Source organism: Euleptes europaea, chromosome 2 (genome assembly GCF_029931775.1).
Source record: "Euleptes europaea isolate rEulEur1 chromosome 2, rEulEur1.hap1, whole genome shotgun sequence".
NCBI classification, from domain to species: Eukaryota; Metazoa; Chordata; class Lepidosauria; order Squamata; family Sphaerodactylidae; genus Euleptes; species Euleptes europaea.
Window position 1 is genome coordinate 77,110,347 of NC_079313.1, and position 21,308 is coordinate 77,131,654.

At 45.1% G+C, this 21,308-nt stretch overlaps 1 protein-coding gene across 1 annotated transcript in view; it reads right to left on the reverse strand.

The window, feature by feature from the left end:
• Nucleotides 1-3,830: 3,830 nt before the first annotated feature.
• Nucleotides 3,831-21,308, reverse strand: part of HECTD3 (HECT domain E3 ubiquitin protein ligase 3) — a 29,815-nt gene continuing 12,337 nt past the window's right edge. Inside the window, exons 11-21 of the mRNA XM_056845147.1 lie at nucleotides 20,292-20,344; nucleotides 19,952-20,016; nucleotides 19,252-19,355; nucleotides 18,664-18,783; nucleotides 7,820-7,909; nucleotides 7,236-7,442; nucleotides 6,349-6,478; nucleotides 5,513-5,587; nucleotides 4,840-4,921; nucleotides 4,458-4,529; nucleotides 3,831-4,006 (exon numbers count right to left, since the gene is read on the reverse strand). Of these exons, the coding sequence (XP_056701125.1) occupies nucleotides 3,922-4,006; nucleotides 4,458-4,529; nucleotides 4,840-4,921; nucleotides 5,513-5,587; nucleotides 6,349-6,478; nucleotides 7,236-7,442; nucleotides 7,820-7,909; nucleotides 18,664-18,783; nucleotides 19,252-19,355; nucleotides 19,952-20,016; nucleotides 20,292-20,344 (1,083 nt within the window). The 3' untranslated portion in view covers nucleotides 3,831-3,921. The remainder of the gene's footprint in view (nucleotides 4,007-4,457; nucleotides 4,530-4,839; nucleotides 4,922-5,512; nucleotides 5,588-6,348; nucleotides 6,479-7,235; nucleotides 7,443-7,819; nucleotides 7,910-18,663; nucleotides 18,784-19,251; nucleotides 19,356-19,951; nucleotides 20,017-20,291; nucleotides 20,345-21,308) is intronic.

Genomic DNA, 21,308 nt, shown 5'->3' on the forward strand with positions numbered 1-21,308 from the left:
TGGAAGACAGATATGCAGGATCAAGCAGTAATAGGCAGAAAGGCAGCAGTCTTTGATGTTCCGCTTCCAGCTGGGTCAAAAATGCAAATTAATAGCGATGGATCCATTCCTGGCAGTCCGGTCAGCATCCTTTGTAAACAGTGTGATTTTACATTCTCCTTCCACAGAGAGTTAGTTGTAGGTGGGTTGAAAAATTGATGGTGAGTACTCTCAGCCTACTTTGGCCTGTAGTAAAGAGGTTTTTCAGGTGCAAACCTGGTGTGACACAATGAAACACTGGTGCAAAAGAAATATGAGTGGACACCCAAGGAAACCAACACTCTCTTTAACGTCTTTGGTTGGACTGAAAGCAAGCCGAGGTTTATTACCCCATAGGTTATACTGCAGCGCCTCCTGCTGGAGACAGTTTCTGCAGGTAGCCATTTTGGTCTGCGGGAAAAGAGATTAGATTCGACCCCAGGAGCAAAGGATGATGTCAGTCATCGGCTCTGTGTCGGTTTCAAGGTCTTTGCTCCATTAAAAAGAACTGCTCCGGTTTTGACCGTCTGCACAAAGCGACACACAGGCCTGGGTCTGCCTGCCATGCCTCCAAAATATTGTCACGCCTGCGAGGGCCTTCCTTCTGCAGTTTCCCCCCACCAAACCTGCCAGCCACGTACCTGCTGGGGGAGGCGTCCCCAATTTATAGGGGGCAAGTGGTCCCCCGCTGAGTCCCAAGCAAAAAACTGGGGCAGGAAGGAAACAACATTGCTAAACTCGCGTCATTCTACTCCCAATAGCCTTCCAGACAGACCCCCCCCGGACAGGTTATAAGGGTCGTTGGGTACTCAAGGTGGGGTGGGATGAAAAAAAGATATATAAATAATGAAACTATCTAATTTATTAGAAGCGCTATATAAGAATTAAAAGTATTTAAAAACAGTTAAAATAGCACAATGGCATTTCTTAAACTTGGTGTCTGTCACCACAAGCCAAAGCGTTTCGGACTTATATGGCCTTCCTCAGTGGTCTATTAAAATCATATAAAAACATGCACACATTACAAATATATTTACATGCACAGGCAATATACAACTAACCAGGCATGTAAGAGGTTGTATATATTACCCATTACACCAACATCTGGCAGTTTTGCCTTAGGTTTTTATGCTGGGCTGTATGTGCCTCCTGCATAAGATGTTTCACAGTGGGTCGCCGTGTTAGTCTGTCTGCAGTAGTAGAAAAGGGCAAGAGTCCGGTAGCACCTTAAAGACTAACCAAAATATTTTCTGGTAGGGTATGAGCTTTCATGAGCCACAGCTCACTTCGTGAGCAAGGGCAAGAGTCCAGTAGCACCTTAAAGACTAACCAAAATATTTTCTGGTAGGGTAGGAGCTTTCCCGGCTGGCCTGCTGTGTGGTCTGTAATTAATTCCCCGCCACAGGGGGCGTGGGCGTTGCAGGGCCTCACCCAGCAGGGGAGCCCCGGCATCGCCGGCTAATCCCCGGTTCTTGGTACTGCCGCTCGCTGGATCCCCGCATGAGCCCGTCCCTTCCTCCTCAGGCTTGGTGCAGGGGAGACACCACCAGGAACGAAAGCTGCCGGTTTATGTGGAGGGGATGGGACATTGCAAGAGCAGGGGTGGGTGGGTTAAAACGAAAATTGAAATGATTTGGAGGTGGGAAACGCTGTTGAGAAGTTGCGAGGTGCTGTGAAGTCGAGGGATTTAAGATTCCCTTCCTGCCCCGCTTTGCATGACAAAAGCCCAGCTGCGGAGATGACACCATCCCCCCTCAAAAAAAAAATCACCTCCCCAATTACCAATCAAGCCCATTATATGGCCACAATAGCCATCAGTTCTGTGGCCCACCCAGGCAGCCAGCAGCCAGACAGCATATCCTGGGCTCAGTAAGTGGATGGAGCTCTTGAGCAAGAGAGCCACCCAGCTCCAGAAAGACAGCCTGCTGCCATTAACAGGAAATAAACGTTAATTTAAAAAATAGCTGCTTCTATTGGCATAAAGTGAAAAGTGATGTTCTGAGGCTGACAGCTGTGCAGATTCCATTTAGCCCTAGTACCTGGCCGAGCCCACTGAAGGATTTTGGAGTGTAACTTCCAAAATATACTTCCTTCAAACTGTCTGTATTTTTTGCGGTATTATAGAAAGGTGGTTCTCAAACCCCATTATTTTCAGAATGCCAAACTTCAATCGCTCTCAGCAAAATTGACCAAGAAAGGTGGCATTCCCTGCTAAGGTGGTACATAAGAAAAGTCTTTAATAAATGTGAAATCCAAAGAAATATGAAATCCAGAGAAATGGCTAGGATATCACAGTAGCAAAGGCTGGCAGGGCTATCTGGCCTGGCAGCAAAGCTCAGAGGGTGAAGTAACTAGCAACTTTCGCCAGATCTGTAACCTTTGGCTTCTCTTGTTTCTGTGATGTAATGGGAGTCTTGCTTCCCTGGCACGTCATGCCTGTATGCAAATATTATTTGAGATCAGAAGAAAGGAAACAGGGAAGATTGCCAGACACTGCTAGATGAGGGAGGGCACGCTTTAAGCTTGCATTAAAACTATAAAGAATGGGAGACATAATTTCATTATAGCTCCATAATGCCCACTGGTGGTCAGAGCGGATCTCTGCAACACTCATATTGAACAGCTCAAGCAAACAAAATCTTCATTGAAAGTTTTGATGCAATGGGAAGCAAGCAAGAGAAGTGCTGAAAACTTAGATCTGTAATTGAGCACACAGAGGGGCAGGGACATGGAAATGGTGCCTTTGTTATGATCCTGAACTCAGCTCCCAAAAATTATCAATAGTTTTGTGATACCTACGTGTTACTTTTGAGTTTAGACACAAAAATTAAAAATCAAATTATTATTCAGGAAACCTGTGCTCCCATCTCCTTACTTTAGTACTAAAAAGCAGTCATGGTGGGGGTAACCCCACTTTGAATTGAACCACAGCTCTGGAAACCAATGGAAATCAGCCCCCAAAGCATTACCATGGGGAAAAGTGGGGGTGGGTGGGTCGGGCGGTCAACCCCTTCACCCACCACTACATTGACTCAGTGTATACCACAGGTGCTGGTTTCAGAAGAAGCGTGAGCAAGATTCTTATTGGGGGATGTAAAGTCATCCATCACACAGAGAGTGGCCTCTTTTTTTAATCACAGCTCTTAAATTAAGGGAAAGTTTTCAATAAGCCTGATATAGGTTAATTATGGCATGACATGGTTCGTAACATGCAGGTAAATTATTTTAATGGCGGGGGGAACTCCTTGCTGTTTTATTTCGATGTGTAGCAGTAGATGTTATTGCGTTTTTTTGTTTTTTTTTTAGGGTGTAGCTGGATTGTTAAGGTCTGTGACTACAACATGAATAAACATGATGATACTGATGAACTCCATCAACCTCTCAGGGCTGTGGTCCTGATTCAAACGAAGGGTCTCCTAGCACTTTGTAATGTTAAAGAAAGCCTCAGGAGGATGAATGTAAACTAAAAGATAAATAGGTTTAAACAATAAAAAATGTCCCAAAAGATGTCATTACAAATGTAACTATTAAATGTAAATAATTTCCTGTCAGATAACTAGGTAGATCTTTTTGAGAGAAAGAAGGTAGTATTACTGGAACCACACTGTCTCTTCATTGTCCAGTTTCTCACAACTTGATCAGAAATGGGTGGAATGTCTCATCATTCCCATTATGTCTTTTGGCCTTCCTCCTCTAAAATCCAGGGGCCCTTCCATCAATTTGGCACCTGAATCTGGTTGTCAACAAAGCAGCCATCACACATGGTAATTTATTATACATTTTTATACACACACACACATGCTTTCCCAAGCTGGGGACACAGGGAAAGAACACTAAGAGAGTCATTCATGTAGCAGCTACAAAAAAGCAGAAGAACTGATTGGCAAGATATCCCATGTAGCATCATTCCTCCCATGGGCTCATATCTGTGTCAATAGCCACACAGTTATATGCTGCATAACGCAACTTTTCCTCACAGACCTTGGCACTGCAAATGAAAAAAGGAAAAACTGTAGCAAGAGCTCATGTTTACATTTTTGTACACACACTGGCCAAAATCAGCCCAACCTTAACTCCCAAGTGTGCAGCTATTCTCTGGCCTACTTGCCTTCTGAAACAAGGCCCTGTGCGTGCGTGCGAGAGTGATTGTGAATGACAACCACTACTCCCTGTAGCTTGGACTCCTGCTCTGCTCTACTCCCACATTTACCTATTCTCTTTGCTCCACTAGCTACCATTACCATCACCCCACTGGCTGTCATACTCCTGCCCACCCCACTCTCACCAGCTGCTCTTCCCTATGACATTCTGACCATACCACGTGTGACTCTCCCACACCTCTCAGTGAACCACCATTCTTGCAGCTGTCATTCTCAAGCCCCTGGCAATGTCCCACACATATTGCCTCTTTCACAACAATTTTCTTGAGCAAAACTTACGAGGCATAGTTGGGCAAAAATAGTGTGCTGGAGCAGGTGGATGATTCTGGAAGGGCATCTGTGGTCTCAGAGCTTGGGGAAAGAACAAGTCAGTGAGATTTACTGAGGGAACATTACACTGGACAACAGAGACACAGACTTGCATCCCACCTGGGAAGGGGTGTGTGTTCACAGACACACCCTGTAGCTGAGGTCCAAGTCTCCCTCAGTGCTGTTCCTGGTGGTCCCTTTCCCCTCAAGAACAGCAGGAAGGGGGAAGTGTGAAAATCGCACCCCATGGTGGGAAATCCCTTTCATCCACAGAAATCCTCCACAGGATCCTAATTACAGAGTGCTGCCCAACCCCCACTACCACACACATAGATAATTAAGCAACACTTACCCTAACTTGTCAGGATAGATATAAATTCGAGCAGGAAGTCGACTCCTGCCGGTAACAAACCTCAGGAAGCGACTGCGATCCTCTGAGGGGAAGAATACATAACCATCAGAAGCTCCCAAGAAGACCCTCTCCTCAAAAAGCTTTCTTAATACATATATAAGACATGGCCTGATCCAGTCCTTGAAACTTCTGATTCAGCAAGTGCAGGACAATGCAAGCCAACCTCATACACTCAGGGTGTTTGGCAGGAGTGGAAGCTAGGTCATGTTAGAGGTGGGGGCGTGAATGCAAACTGAAAAACAGTAAAAACAGCTCAGCTGTGCAATACACAGTAGTGTGAATTATAATAGCTCCTGGGAGGTTCATCTCCTTCACTCTTTTCCCCCTGCCTCATTGCTCTTCCTCTTCTCTTATTTATTTAGAAAAGTATATGCTGTCTCTCCAGAGACCTGGTCTCCAAACTTGGTCTAAGCAAGAGATATCATCAAGAAGTAACGGAAAAATCCTTACAGCTGATTTCCCCCGTCCCCAAAAAAGCTGTTGTAAAAAGTAGTTGTGTCCTGTATTCAGTGGGAAGAACCCCCTACAACACATTGAGCACGTCCAATTTGCGACTGGCATATGTTCCTTTATATCGACATTACACAACAGCTGTCTGCTTGTATTTCCTCACCATTAGTAAAGTTGTTCAGCGCCTCCCAGAAATACTGAATTCGGGTGTCTGATGGTTCAAAATCCTCAAAGCGAGCTATATGAGAAAGGGAAAAGCACAGAAACATTAGAAAAAATTTACTATGGGCCCAAAATAAGCTAAGTGCACTAACACCAAATTTTGGTTGAAAGAAAAAAATATGCCTGGTATTTGGGTAGCCTACACTCAGAGACAAGGCATGCACTCCTTATTTATCCCTTTGAGCATACAGGCCAGGATATTTTCCACCTCATATTATTTATTTAGTAAATGTTTATCCCATCCTTCCTTCAAGGAGCTCAAGGTGGCATACATCATTCCCACTCCTCCGTCTTATCCTTACAATCACCTTATGAGACAGATTAGACAGAGAGAGAATGATGGCCCCAAAGTCTCCAAGCATAGTCCAACACTAACAATGTACACATGAAGCCCAGGGTCATTGATCTATCAAGGCTGCTCTCCAGAGTCTTAGGTAGAGGTCTTTCACTTTACCTAGGACCTGATACTTTTAACCAAAGAGGCTGGTGACTGAACCCAGGACCTTCTGCTTGCACAGCAGATGCTCTACCACTGAGCCCGTCTCTTATAACATTATACCATGCTGGCTCACAGTTGCCTCGCATTAAGTAAAATCACTATAGTAAAGCTATAAGATGAAGGATCCAGTTGCCCTATTTGTCAGGCGCATGGCTAGTTCAAATTCACACATAGCCCATCGATTCAGAACTTGTGCTATGAGCCCCTGCCCAGTGCAGCAGGTAAGAGCTATACATGACTATGCTACCAACAAGGAGGGTGAGCCCTCTGACACTTACTGAGTTTCTTCAGGGCCTCAACTGTCACTTCAGGGTCACCGCAGACCTTCTTCTCCAGTTCCTGCCAAGTGAGCAGGTCCAACACAGCTTGAGGTACAACCTTGAGGAGTCCAGCCTGCATGGCTGCAATCTGGAAGTGGTAGAGAAAGTCAGCATATAACAACCAACTCTTCTTCTTCAATTGCTCACTGCCCAATACAGCTTCACCTTCCCTCCCAATCTTACTTAACTTCTTGTCCCAAAATGTCCTAGTATCAAACAGGTTCAGGAGGTGGGGTGGCAAGAGGCCAGGCACCTGAATGCCTATAGGTAGGTTCTGCTAATGATTCCTCACCAAAACTCCTGAGACAGATGTTTGACACCTTCTGGCTCGATCCAGATGTATTTAGGGTATAGGGGATTATAACAGATAAACTGGATCTGATGGTCAATTTTGAAGCCAGACCTTATCCCTTTAATGGCAGCCTTATCCTCAGTAGTAGGTGATCACGTGTAGCTTCATGCCATAAAAAAGTTTATCCAGCTGAATTCTGCATAGCAAAGCCCTGTTAAGGGTCCAAAGCACAGGTTGGGCTTGGTTTTTTTCCTTCCTTTTTCAGACCAGCTGGAAAACCTGATTGGGTAGAGAAGGCTTGAAAACTCTGAAAACAAAGTGTGGAGGGGGGGCTCAGAAGAAAGGAAAGGGTGATGTGTCTTTGTCTTGTATCCCAACCACAAGGCAATGATGGTTCCATGTGCAGGAATAAGGGAACTCTCAGGGATCTGGGAAACAAACTACCAAGAAAACAAGAGGCAGCCAAAGAAAGGAGAACAGGCGTTGACTGGTGGAAGATGGATTCTAGAAAAGCAGGGCAGGGTCCCATTTCCAAAATGCCATTGTGCATTACCTGCTCCTTGCTCTCCGTTAGCCGTGCTTCCTGCACCAGCCGAATGAAGTCCAGGCGGTCTTCATAGTGCACTATCATGCGAGTGCCGCCAGGGATAAGTTCCACCATGCTCTGGTCACTCAATACTGTGGTGTAGGTCAGTTCATTTCCAAACTTGAACTCAAAGGTCTCTTTGTCCATTCCTTCCATCATCTCTAGGAGCTTCACCTGAAAATGGGGGGGGGGGAAGAGAAATTATCTCATTCAGTTCCTCCACAGGCATGTGGGGGAAGAAAAGATTTGGCTGGGTTCCATATAAACTACAGCCCTCACCAGATGGCCTTTGTAATGTATTCCCATGAGCAAGGGAGTCTGCACCATGTCTAGGCGTGCACACAGATTGCACGGTTGCAATCTGTAATATTTGTGGGCCTTTCTCCTGTGTTAAATATAAATGTGGGAGAACGCTGCTTTCCCTCCCCCCTTCAGCCAAATGGCAGTTGTTCTGCCAAGTTAGCGTCCCAAATGTACAAACGCCTGCTCAGCAGGAGCCTGACCACAAGCACCAAAGATGTCCACAGACAGATCTTCTCCCAGTGACTCACCAGCACAGAGTCAACAGCAGGGAAATCCTTGCTCCAGCTCACTTCCTCGCCTGTCAGCTGCTTCCAGACAAAGCCAGGTAGGGCCAGGACCTTAGGGATAGAGAAAAGACATGTGTAACACTGTCCCTGGGCACAGTCTTCTGTGTTCCATACAGGTGACATTCAGGTCGGCAGGCAATATATCCTTAGTCCTGTGTATTAGGAATACCTAAACACACCTGTGATCATGAACAATGAACTACTAGGGTGGTGGTTCTTTCATCGGGTCATCTGGTGTCATTTTATCATTAGTACTAGACAGAGGTAGGAAAAGGAGGCAGCAATTATGTGAAGTGCATATCAGCTTCAGATGATATGGCCATACTCACAAGTTTTTGATATGTCAGTGTATTTTTTTAAATAAATAATCAGTGGAGTACTTCTGGCAAGATAACTTTTTTGTTTTTCCTTAGTAAACTTGAATTCTCTTTTGTCATGAGAGAATAAGTCACAGAGAGGGTTGCATCAAGACTAGAATAATTCTGACTATTTGCAGCTTGGGAATAGTTACACCTTGATATCATCATCACTCCATGGACATGGGAGAGAATCCTACTCTGCAGAACATTACTCCTACTATGTACTAGAGCAAAGCTGGAACGGAAAAGGGGGCAGAACATAGACTCCTCTCATGCAGCAAAAGAAAAAGTCACCCTACAGCTGCTTTCTGCTCTGGAGCATTTTCAGTCTGATTTCAGGCAGGACTATAGGTGGCCTCAGTTGAGGAACTCCGTCTGAACGCAGACAAAGGCCATGTTTCTTTGTTGCTCCTACTGGATCTAGCTGCAGCCTTTGATACTAGAGATCAAGGGTGTCAAAGATAAGGCCAGCGGGTCGAATCTGGCCCTTTGAGCACTGTTATCCTGCCCGAGAGCCAAGGCAGTTATTCCCCCGCTCCCGATTCTGGGCTGTGGGGGCCTTCCGATCCATGCCGCTTGCCAGCTGGGACCTCCACATGGGGGTCCAAGCCCACAGGCAGAGGGGACTGGAAGGCGGGGGCTCCAACCCAGTGAGCTTCAAAGTCGGGTACTGCTGGGGAAGGGCGATCCAAGTGCTGGGCTCACCAGCCGAGGCAGCCACCCTCCTGCTCTTGGCAAGCCTGCTGTGGGCTTGACAGCTGAGGAAGCCACCCCACTCCCTATCTGGGCTGGCGAGCCCGCTGCGGGCTGGTACACATGGCTGATCTGGGCTGGTACAGATGGGCCGGTCCAACCAAATGACATTTAAGTGATATCCAGCCCTCGTAAGAAATGAATTCGACACCCCTGCTATAGATCGTGCCATCCTGTTGAGGAGTTTGGAAGGACAAGCAGGTATCAGGGGATGTGTGTTGGACTGGTTTAAATCATTTGTCATGGATGAGACTCAAAGGGTTGCCATTGGAGACCAACTGTCTTCAGTGTGGGGTTCCATAGGGTGCAGTCTAATTTGCCATGTTATTGAACACCTATGGAAAACCTTTAGGATAAATCATTTGCAGCTTTGAAATTGGATGTCATCAATATGTTGATGACACCCAGCTCTCTATCTCTCTGTCCAAATCCCCAACAAACACGCTTTATAAAGGAGAAGGGAAGGAATCAAAGTCTCAATAACAAGAGGAATTAAAAATAAGCAATATATAAATAACAATATAACCAAAACCAGGAAGGGAGGATGGGGCGGGCGGGAATAGTTGCTGCCCTCAATCATAGGCCTGGCAGAACATTTCAGTCTTACAAGCCCTGCGAAACGGCATCAGACTGAATGTAACTTTACCACCAGAAGAGGGGGGAAATCCTGACATTGTTTCTGTTGAGTTTGATTCTGCCAATTTAAAAGTTTAAACCACAGGTCCCCAATGTGGTCCCCACGGGCGCCATGGTGCCCACCAACACCTTTCCTGGTGCCCGCCAAGTGCTTTTAGAAAGTGGGTGGAGCCAGGTGAGGCTTGTGTCCAGCAAGGCTTCTGATTGATCACTGGAGATTTTGATACCTAAAAGCTCCAGCCCTGGAGATGGCACCCATAACAGAGACACACTGAACTGTTTGAAACATTGCTGCCTGCACCTTAATAGCCTGCTGCTCTGGGCTAGCTCTCCCCAGCTTTGTACAAGCCAGACTTTCCAGGACAAGAGGCCGGATCACCTGCAGAACCTGCAAAAGAATTGCCATGATCCCTGATTGCCTCTTGACCCAAAGGGAAGCCATTATTGCAAGGCGAGAGCATCACGTAGCCCTTCTCTGCATATTCCCCCCCCCTCCTGTGTATCCTGGGAAAACATCCTCAGCTATCTACATTAAAGGATTCCCCCTGCCGCCTCCCTGGAATGTGAAGATTTACAGCCTCCGGAGAAGGACCATCTCAGGATGTATAAATCAAGGGGTGCCAGCTTAGAAAACAAATTGTCACTTGGCCCAATAGTCACAGCCATAGAAAAAGTCTTTTTAATCTCTTTTTGTTGTTGAAAGGAGCCATCTGGAGAATCTCACTCCCCCCCCCACCCCCAGAAAAGGGTATATTTTGCCCTACCCAACAAGGCTCAGTGCAGATCTTCCCCCTTCACTCTCTGCCATGTCTCCCTCGTGTGTTAAGTTCCATACACCCCTCCCCCCCCCCCCGCTGTATTCTGTCTACCTCTATGCCACGGATGTTGGAACATCTCCACTTCTAGAGATTGGTAAAGTATCCTAATTAATAACTCCCTCAATGTCTGTAGCTTACCTTTATCTTTATTCCTAGTTTCTCGTATGTGTGTTACTTGTAACATTGAATGAATGAATATATATATATAAAAACCTTTTAATTTGGAATTCCTGAGTCTGTCTTTATTTGGGGAGTCACTGAGAAAAACCCTCGTAGACATAGGGCGATCCTGGCTTAATAAATACATAGTTACCGATTGCTCGAGCTAATTCCCCATCCAAAGAGCAATTTTGGTAACAGTTTATTGGTGGAGAAAATGCGGGCAGCCCCTGCACTTGTGAATGCCTTGTGAAGTCGACGCACAAGCATTTCCATGGCAGACGTAAGGGGAAGTCTCGGTGACTCTCTGAATCTTGACTGAATGCATCACCTGAACAAAATTGTCATATTAAAATAACAGAGTGTGTGTGCAAACTGTGTGTTTGGCTCTAGAGAGCACTATCTTGTGGGTTGGCTTCCCTCCCCATCTGGGAAACTCTCTGTAGGGGAGCCCTTTTGAGATTCTTTGTGTAACTAGTCCCTCTCTTCTTGAGATTTCTCTATGGTGCGCTTACTTTCCAGCCACCACCAGAGCTAAGTAACTGAATTTTTTTTTGTGAAACTGAATCTTTATTGTGAACCTGAATCTTTATTGTGAACCTGAATCTTTATTGTGAACCTGAATCTTTTTTGTGAACCTGAATTTTTTTTGAGTAACTGCATATTTGAATATTGAGTACCTGAAAACTTGCGATCTGGACGCAGATCATAGCCGGGGTGAGCTCAAGCCCCCCCCCAAACAGGAGCGACGGCACTGGCTGTCTGCTACTGAGTGAAACTGAAAGATTGGCCGGGAGCGAGGTGCCCCCCCAATCCAAGAGCAACTGCAAAGTCTGAACCCCAGGAGCGACGGCACTGGCTGTCTGCTACTGAGTGAAACTGAAAGATTGGCCGGGAGCGAGGTGCCCCCCCAATCCAAGAGCAACTGCAAAGTCTGAACCCCAGGAGCGACGGCACTGGCTGTCTGCTACTGAGTAATTGATAGGATGGGCTCGAGAGCGAGGTGCGTCGAGGCCCCAATCCAAGAGCATTGGAAAGTCTGGAGTGGAATGCACAGAATTTCCAATAGAGAACCCTGGAGGGGAGTATCCCCTTGAAACAATATGGGTTGTGTAGTCTGGCTGCAGCAGACTGCACTAGCCTGCCTTAAGCAATGGACCCTGGGTTAAAACCACCCCCAGAGCAATAAAAGAGTGCTTGCAAAAATATCTAATTAGAAATTGTAGCAATTATAGCTCAACTTGAATCCCTGAACTTTTCTTCCACGCTGGGCTGCACCCCAACAGCCAGCGATTAAAAATCCAGAGAGCCCTGATCGACTCCAACCCCTCCCTTGCTGTGAAACATTTTTGTCCCCGCTGCCTTGAAATACCCGCAAGTGGCGCTTTTATCCCAAGAGTGCAGATCAGGCTCAAACCCATTCCCCTGGTTCTCTACTGAGAAACGGATTTCTTTTGCCTCACCAGGATCAGCCAGAGCGATCCACCCTTTCCCCCAGAGCTATAGTTTTCATCATGGCAGGAAAATTGAACAGTGACCCCAGCCTAAGCAAACTAAAGAGATGGCTGCCAAAATTAAGTCATGGTGATCCTTCAAGGCACAATATTGGCAAACGCGACCCTGTTGGATCCCAGGCAACTAATACTGGACTAATGAAGGATAGGAGTGATTTGTCCCACGCTCTCCTTGAAACACAGAAGGAATTAAATCAAGGGAAAGGAGCAATGAAAGCTGCCTTGAGCAGGATCACCTCACTTCAGCAAGAACTAGACCATTCTAGGGCCAAAATCCAGTATTTACAAGAGCAAATCATGGCCCAAGACAAGAGCAGAAACTCTGCTGCCCCTTCCCAAATGAAGGAACAGCAGAAGATCCCATGGGATTGTAGCAAGGCAAAACTGCCTCTGCTCATTCCCTCGAGTGACAAAGGGGAACTATCGGCTTCCTCCCCCACGGAGGAAAGCTAGCTATAAACGCAGCGACCTGCCTACCCCCGCCTTGGGAGCGGCAAGACACGAAGGAAAATTGCAGTAACTTCATAATCAAAATCCAACATTGTGATTCAGTTCAATACGAAGGAAAAATGCCATTTCAAGCCTCTGTCTGAAACTTCCCATGCAATGTGCATCTCTTCTTGCCATGCAATCTGCCCCACCTCTTTCCCCCTTTTGAGTGAATGTGTGTGTGCGCGCATCCCCACCCCTCTCTCTCTTTTCTAAACTTCATTCTGTACTATTCCTAGTCAACTGAACGAACATGCAAAAAGCCTCCTCAGTGCAGGAAGGGAAATGGTTGAAGAAGTGTGTGCCTAGTTTTAACTATGTAATGAAAGAACTAAAATCTCTGCAACTCAATGTTAAGATGTATAGCCTCTTCGGCAACGAAAGAGTTAACAAGTCAAGCTGTATTGCCATGGGGGAGTGGATCTTGAGGGAAGATCCGTGCAAAGCTCTCTCACTGTTCTTTAAATTATAGCAGAGCCTCCCTGGCGCAGGGAAGTGTACCTGAACCATAAAGAGTACCAAATAACTTGTTTTCATTTGCAGGAAACAATGACATGTCTCTGTGTATCTCTCATCACCCTTGTGATGGTTTTAAGTAAAGATTTTTACCAGGGCTTGTTTCTTGAGAAAGGTATGGCCAGCCTTTCCCAAGAATATCATCAACCCCCGCCCACCTCTCCAAAATAAAGGCAGTTTTCGCACAATTTGGCAAAGAGGAAAATGAAGTGAAATTACATGTGTATATGTGCCCCCCCCCGCTCTTGTCTGCTTCATATTGAAACTTGTGTGTGTGTGTGTGTGTGTGTGTGTGTGTGTGTGTGTGTCTACCCCACGGTACCAGGGGAAGGCATTGGAGTGTGATATTTTGTGAGTGTATTGAATGAAGTGAATATGGAGTGTCTATTTCATTGCGCAAAGAAAGTCTTTTTTTTATTATTGTCTTTATGTGAATATGTGTGGACCAGAGTACTGTATAAAATGTAATGTGTTCTCCAGCCAGTTAGGAATATGTGACCCAGTGAAGAGTCTGTGTGAGTGCATCAGAGCAAAGGTTTCCTTGTTTGTTTGTTTTTACCCTATGGAATGAATGAGGGAAGGGAGAGCTTAGTATGCTTTGTTCCCCCCCCCCTTTCAGCTCCACACTCGTTATTTTCTGGGTCTTGTAGTCATTTATTGTGGTGGAAAAAGGAATGGTAAAAGTATGTAGAAAGACAGGATTTTTATAGAAAGTGATGGTTGATGGCATGGCATCTAGTGTGAGGCTGCTACTCATAACAGATGCCTGTTAAGGTGTGTTTTCGTAAATGGAAGGTTTTGAAGGTATGGAAATGAAAGGATTTGACAGAGGTGTCTATGTGTTTCAGAGGGGCTGCACTGAACTGATGCAGCAGTAAAAGGAAACTTTCCCCACAAAATAATGGTCACAGCCCAAGATTGTAATATTATATGTAAACAATGGTCTTGCCCATCCCAAGATTGTATTGTTATTTGTATGTATAAAACGCTTAAAAGCAGTCCTGTCCCATTTAAATCAATGTTCGGGACTTGCATTGTACTTCCCAAGCAGCACTTTGCACATGCCCAAGTGCTGCCACAATTGCCCCATTTATACTCCTTTCATCTGATTGCATCAGAAGAAAGGAAGGGGGGAGAGAAGGACACCCGGTCCAGTCCGGTCCATTTTTGTTTGTTTTTTTTTATCTGAAAACTTTTAAAGGAAAGGGAGATATGACCCACTTTTTATTTCTTTTTGGACTTTGAATTTGAGGGATTTTTTTTTTTGAAGTTCCTGGACAATACCTGATCATTTGCAATGGATCCATTTTAATCATTGTGCCTTCTAAGAATCCAGCCTAAGTTTGTGATTTAGTTTATATGATTTTGGCCTTCTTCCATTTTTTCTGAATTTTATTTTTGAGGAGTTTTAAATGCTTCAACCTAGCTCTTTCATTCCCCTTGCGGCATGCCAACAAACATGGCTATCAGGGATATGAAAGGGGGGAGCCCCCCCACTTGAAGGGTCTCTTCCCCCTCCCTTCTTCTTGAAATGCAGATTGCCTGGTATTCATTAACAATCTTGCCTTCTGTTTTCCCTCCCTCCTGAAAGCCATGCCAACCAGCCAGGAAACCGGGAAGAGAGGCAACTCACCACCACCTTTTGTGTTTTGTGTGCAGTGTTTTAACTTTCTCTCCGCCTTAATTAGTTTTTTTTCTGTCTCGCTTCAAGGAGCAGCAGTCCTTGGATTGATCCTCCAACCACTAATGTGTATAAGTTCCATCCCTAACTATACAGGTCTCTGCTATCGGTCACTGGTGGAACTCCCTGCTGCGTGCTCCCCCCATAATCACCTCCCAGGCAGGAGACTCCTGACCTGAAGCAATGCTACTTCAGCCCACCTGCGGGGAGAAAGGAGGAGAGTCACAAGGAGCTTGCTGTAGGGGCATACTTAGGAAATGAATCCCTGTCTCAAAACAAACATTGCACCATTGACAATGCTATTGGGTATATATGAGTCATTCAGTCCCAGGTTACTATGATGTATGTATTAATGCAAGGATGTGATTGGTTCAGATGGGACCCTGCGCTGACATTTGAAACCCAGGGCTCCCCCCCTTGTGCCAACCTCCCGTGTAAGGAACACCCCCCCAACCAAAACACTGGGTATCCAGACAACTGCCAACTACCGCTTCCACTAGCAACTGTCCTTTCTCACAAGGACTCATTAACAAATTGACTTAACCCTTTCCAGTACTTATAGCCCTATGATTTCTTGTTATTTTGTAGGCACAGATGCTTAGGTTTCCCTGCAAACAGCCATCCTGATAGCTTTAGTATACTAATCCAGATTGAATTGGTATCCTACATCCATTACTTGTCTGTACCTGCTTCACCTTCCAAGGTTTTATATTAGTTCAATGCCTAGACTTAATGGTTTAGTAATGTTTACAAACTTGCCAAGTTTTATGTATGTTAGCATTAGGATTTTTCTGAAACAGTTGATTGCCCAAGATGAAAAGATTAAGATAACAACCTATCTCAGCCACTGCATTGATGGAATAGATTTTAGATATTTATATGTGTAGTCCCTTTTATTGGGTATAAACATGAATGTTATGATTTGATCCCATTGGATATATATGTGTGTGCAAGCTGCCATTCTTCCTTTACCTATGCTTTCACACATCTATGAGTTTTGGGTAGATGGATGCAAAAAATGGCCCAGCAAAATGATAGTCACCTACCAGGCTACACGGCTCTCCTAAAAGCAATATAGAGACCTGTGTAACCCCTAGGCTTGCTCTTAAGTTTTTATTATTTTCTATTTTTGACTTTCCAAGGTGGGGACAACATTTGGCATCCCCTAGACAAAAATTAAAGGGAGGGACTGAGGGACCCCCCTTCCCCTCTAAAAAGGTCCTGCCCTTGGACAGTCAATCTCTTTTTGCACCGGAAAATGTGTTTTTGCTTCTTCATGTGTCAATTCCCTGACACCTGCTTTTGCCCTGAAAACCAGTAAGGCACCCATCATGCTCCAGCATTTGAAGATCTGCATGTGCCAGGCCCTCTGGGGCACGGGATTTTGCACCAATTTCTCTTTTGTATAAGGATATAAGTGTGTATGAGAAAGCTCACTTTTGTGTTAGCCTTGCAGCCCGCTCTATTTCCAGCTCACTGTGAACCAATTAACCCCTTCCACAGTCTTCCAGGTATACATCCAAGCAAGAAGCATGAACAGCCGTAAAAGAGCTGTAATTTATGGAATTGTTTCAGCAATGTTATTATTATTATTTTTTGTAACCAAAAAGTGAAAGTGATACCGAGCCTCTAAGCACCTGAAGCCCTGCAAGCGTCTCTGTCACCAGCCTGCAGCGACCTAATTAAGCTAATTAACCCTCTCCTTGATATAGATATGAGCTCACGAAGTGCTCTAAGGGGGGTGCTTTCCTATTTCCTACATTGTAACTTAATTGCGACGCCAGCGGAAACTTTCCTTTCCTACTAACTGTAACCTTGTAAAGAAGACTGACAGTTTTTTCTCTGCAAACTGCAACATCCAGAGTTTTTTTCTGTACAGTTTTCTATGTATTGTAAATAGCAGATAGCCAATTTAGTTACTCTTTCTCCTTCTTGTTATCTTTAAACTAGTTACAGAATCAACAAGTGTAAATAATTGTACATATATATCTATACCTCCTAGCACATCTCTATTCAATGTATCTACTTCTCACGAGTAGTAACAGCAAAACCAATATAGCACCCAGGTGTTTCCAATTCCCATGGCTGTCACCTTTTTTAATCTGGCCCGTTTTTAGCTTAGAGTGCAAAAAGGCTCCTTCATTTCCCTTTGATTTATACATCTCCTGGGTCTCCAATCAACACTACAAGCAAGTTCCAGCGACTCCAAGTTCCTGTGTTCCAGTCCGTTCCTGTTTCTAACCCGCTGCCTCCTGTTTCCAGCATTCCTGCTTCAGAGCTCCTGTTATCCTGCCTCCAGCAGTTCCTAAGATCCAGTTTTTGTGGTGGCCCCGTCACGAAGTTCTGGAGCCACCAAAGGGGGGAATTGATACCTAAAAGCTCCAGCCCTGGAGATGGCACCCATAACAGAGACACACTGAACTGTTTGAAACATTGCTGCCTGCACCTTAATAGCCTGCTGCTCTGGGCTAGCTCTCCCCAGCTTTGTACAAGCCAGACTTTCCAGGACAAGAGGCCGGATCACCTGCAGAACCTGCAAAAGAATTGCCATGATCCCTGATTGCCTCTTGACCCAAAGGGAAGCCATTATTGCAAGGCGAGAGCATCACGTAGCCCTTCTCTGCATATTCCCCCCCCCCCTGTGTATCCTGGGAAAACATCCTCAGCTATCTACATTAAAGGATTCCCCCTGCCGCCTCCCTGGAATGTGAAGATTTACAGCCTCCGGAGAAGGACCATCTCAGGATGTATAAATCAAGGGGTGCCAGCTTAGAAAACAAATTGTCACTTGGCCCAATAGTCACAGCCATAGAAAAAGTCTTTTTAATCTCTTTTTGTTGTTGAAAGGAGCCATCTGGAGAATCTCACTCCCCCCCCCCCAGAAAAGGGTATATTTTGCCCTACCCAACAAGGCTCAGTGCAGATCTTCCCCCTTCACTCTCTGCCATGTCTCCCTCGTGTGTTAAGTTCCATACACCCCTCCCTCCCCCCCGCTGTATTCTGTCTACCTCTATGCCACGGATGTTGGAACATCTCCACTTCTAGAGATTGGTAAAGTATCCTAATTAATAACTCCCTCAATGTCTGTAGCTTACCCTTATCTTTATTCCTAGTTTCTCGTATGTGTGTTACTTGTAACATTGAATGAATGAATATATATATATAAAAACCTTTTAATTTGGAATTCCTGGGTCTGTCTTTATTTGGGGAGTCACTGAGAAAAACCCTCGTAGACATAGGGCGATCCTGGCTTAATAAATACATAGTTACCGATTGCTCGAGCTAATTCCCCATCCAAAGAGCAATTTTGGTAACAATTTGATTGGCTGTGCAGATTTTTAAAAACGTTGCTTTGGCAGCAGCTACCACCACAGCACAAGGGTCTTCAGTGTGTGACAGAAAGGAAGCCAGGATAGCCTTTTTTGTGACAGGCTCTGCCTCCTAGGGCAGCCGTTTTGTGAATGCGCCCACCACACTTGTGTCAGAATTCCAACAGCATCTGCAGACTCCAGAACGTTGGGAACCCCTGATTTAAAGACTTTAAAGAATTGACTCTATGCCATTCGCTTCTCAGGTGATATTCAATTGTAACACGGGAGGAGGAAATGATTAGCTTTTGTATTCCATGAAAGGTTATGCTGATCATATGGATAAAGAAAAGATCATATTTCAGGACACTGTATGCCTCTGTAAAATATATAACTCCTTCTATAGATGTGATCCCAGCTCAGAAATGCTCTTTTGAAACTTTGGATTTCCAATATAGACTGATCATCTGTCATGACTGGAAAATAATTTGATGCAGTGGAAAAGTAAAGAAGAGGGCAGCTTGGGTTCTACCACCGGTATCAAGGGGAAATAACATCCATTTGACACTCACCAGGAACTCCTTGCCACGCAGGGCCGCACCCATGATCTGCCCAATCCACTCATATTTGGTGAACTCCTTGCAGGATGGGTTGGGGACGTACATGTCTCGGGCCTCTCCAGTACCACTACCCTGAAAACAAACATGTAGGCTCAAACTTCCTGCACAAGAGTACGAAGATAAAGTCAGCCCAGATGCCATAACAGAGAACCATTCCAAAAGTCGGAGCTGTCCAACCAACAACAGATTATCCTGTGTTGGGAGGACGTTTCCAGCAAAATTTTGGGCATAAGAATGCTTGTGAACATTATTTTACCTCTCCAAGATCATATACTCTAAGCAAAACAAAACTGAGTGAAGATGTAGAAAGGGTAGTATTTGGGTTCTGGGGAAATTAACATGATGGCAGCAGGGATGGACTGAGTAGGTAGGACTTAGGTGTCCTGTTTGATCCCCTGGGAACTTGGGTCTCCTGAGCAACCCTCTCTCTGCACACTTCCTCTAATCCTCACATTAACAGCCCCTGAAACACTTGCCCCTTTGGTGTGCCTTGTAAGCAAAAAAAGGCTTAGCTCGAATAAGCAAACATATTATTGGCACCTGGTTGGATGTGCGAACAAAAAAAGGCAGTGGTACAGGGCTCTCAGCTGAGCTGGGACACAACTCCTCAGACATATCAGCAATACTGTCCCGGAAACCACCACCTGGAAAAAAACAACAGCATGAGTGTGATATTGCCAGCTTCATTTTGGTGCCACACGTAGCTTGAGCTCCTAAACATATCTTGGATATTCTGACCCCTCAACCTCCTGTAGCATGTGCAGTGCCCCAAGAATAAATCTTGGCAATCGTGATTGCTTGGTCTCATCTATTCATATTTAGCAATCTCCCTGAAGGTTGGGTGAGGAACATATGCCTCGATAACAACTGTTAGTTTGTAAACCGAATCTTTTGATCGAATCAATCACAGTTCCATCAAGGTGTGGAGGGTAGAAGTCACTGACTAAGTGGCCACCTGCAACACGGCAGTTGAGTCCCCACATCTGCATCACCCTGCCCATCTGGCCTGTACTTCTCAACTATGGATCTATGTATTTTCAAACGTTAGACTCCAAATTTTGTAAACTGAGAATTTTTGCAGGCATTGTAGTGGTAGTGGACAAGATAATGATACTGAGATTGGGGGCAAAGTCATGGGTAAGATACATATTTTCAGATATGATTTTTATTATCACAGAGACATTATCACACATTTGTGAGAGCCATTATTTTGGCAGAATGTACAGAAACTTAGACTTACCCTGGTCAATTATGCCTTCAGCAATGAATTTACATTCCCACCACTGGTCATAACGAAGTGGCCACCTGCAAGGAATGGAAATGGTCACTTGGAAGTTGTCTGTGTACTTAGCAGAGGGGATCTTGCATTGCTGGGAGGAATGTCAGTGATAACATTTCTGTTTGCTCAAGGACTTATATTCCTTGGATGCTGTGCATGTGTGTACTGTCTTCTTTCTGTGGAGATTCATCTTCTGCCTTACAAGAAGCCCTGTGGTGCATCACACTCTGACCTCCAAATAATTTGATGTTTCCAGCACAAATGCCAAAGAGGCAGGATGGATAAGTAAGTAAACACACACCTATAATCCAGGGGCTTTTCACACTTGTCAGTGGGTTTCAGGCCTTCATACACCTAGAAGAGCAGAGAAGGCAGAGAAGGCATTAGGTGTGAAAGAATCCTGACCTCTGCTACTTATACTCAGCACAGCAGCAAAATGTGTGCCTTGAGGGTCTTGGTGCATTTATTATACTGGAATCTGGAACTAGAATCTGGTAATAGTAACCAAAAAGTTACAAGAAGCTCTTCTGCTGTGTGGTTCCCAAGATTCCTAACAGTCTTTAATTCATGAATAAGAAATGACACTCATCACTTAAAAAGCCAGTGTGATGCAGGGCTGGATTGTTGCTTTGGATGCAGGAAGCAGAGAATCAGCCCATCAGTCAGTCAGGAGCTCACTATAGCAGGCAAAGTTGCATAGTGTCTAGAGTACTTAGACTAGGACTGAAAATACCCAGGTTCAAATCTCCACTGTTCCATGAAAATCAGTGAATGACCTTGGACTAATCACTCTGTCTCAGCCTAACCTACGATTGTTGGAAGGATAACTTATTGTGGGTCTAGCCTGCTTGGAGAAAGAGTACAAAGACTAGACAGAGATTCCCAGCCATCCTGTGGGAAAAGCCTCAAAAATTACAATGCAGCATAAAAACACAATCACTGCTGGGAATCAGAGAAGACAAGGAGTCAAGACCCAAGTATTTTCTGCAAAGCACATGAAACATCTTTGCCACAAGGGGAGATACTGGGTTTGATCATGCCTAAAATTCCCATGCATGCAAGGGGGAGTGATTTTTGCTCATTCCCCCTTTCTGAGGCAGACCTCTGACTACTCCCCCAACTATTTTAAGGGGGCTCTGGAGGCTTACATGGATGGAAAACCTTCTAGCTGCAAGAGGCAAGCCACTGAATTTCCCACTGTAATATAAAATGATGGAATATTGAGTGGTACACCTCCAATCCACACAGAAGGGCATGGAGTTGAATGGCCATACAAAACTGTTTGCAGCTTACACTCATATATGAAGTTTCTTCTGTG